This window comes from Penaeus monodon, chromosome 22 (assembly GCF_015228065.2).
Source record: "Penaeus monodon isolate SGIC_2016 chromosome 22, NSTDA_Pmon_1, whole genome shotgun sequence".
NCBI classification, from domain to species: domain Eukaryota; kingdom Metazoa; phylum Arthropoda; class Malacostraca; order Decapoda; family Penaeidae; genus Penaeus; species Penaeus monodon.
In genome coordinates this window covers 5,135,953-5,136,184 of record NC_051407.1, presented here as the reverse complement: position 1 = coordinate 5,136,184, position 232 = coordinate 5,135,953, and the positions used below count along the sequence as shown (strand labels likewise).

General features: G+C 46.6%; 1 protein-coding gene across 1 annotated transcript in view; it reads right to left on the bottom strand.

Annotated features, from left to right (window-relative positions):
• Positions 1-232, bottom strand: part of LOC119586790 (repetitive proline-rich cell wall protein 2-like) — a 3,341-nt gene that overhangs the window by 2,629 nt on the left and 480 nt on the right. The window contains exon 2 of the mRNA XM_037935510.1: positions 107-169. Within this exon, the coding sequence (XP_037791438.1) occupies positions 107-169 (63 nt within the window). The remainder of the gene's footprint in view (positions 1-106; positions 170-232) is intronic.

Genomic DNA, 232 nt, shown 5'->3' with positions numbered 1-232 from the left:
AGTTCAACACAGCGCAGTCCGCACCTTCCTAACGGTTTTACCATGAAAGAGATGTACTGGCGGCCTTAAAAGCCCTGTAGATGGTCTATAAAAGGCATTTTCCTACATTCCCACACGCTTTCCTGTGAACTCGCAGTCTGCATTTAGAAAACCATATAGGCTGGCGAGGCTGCATGGTATCAAGTGGCATGTTAGAGAAACGTTGTTTTTTACCCGCTATCTCTCGTACTGC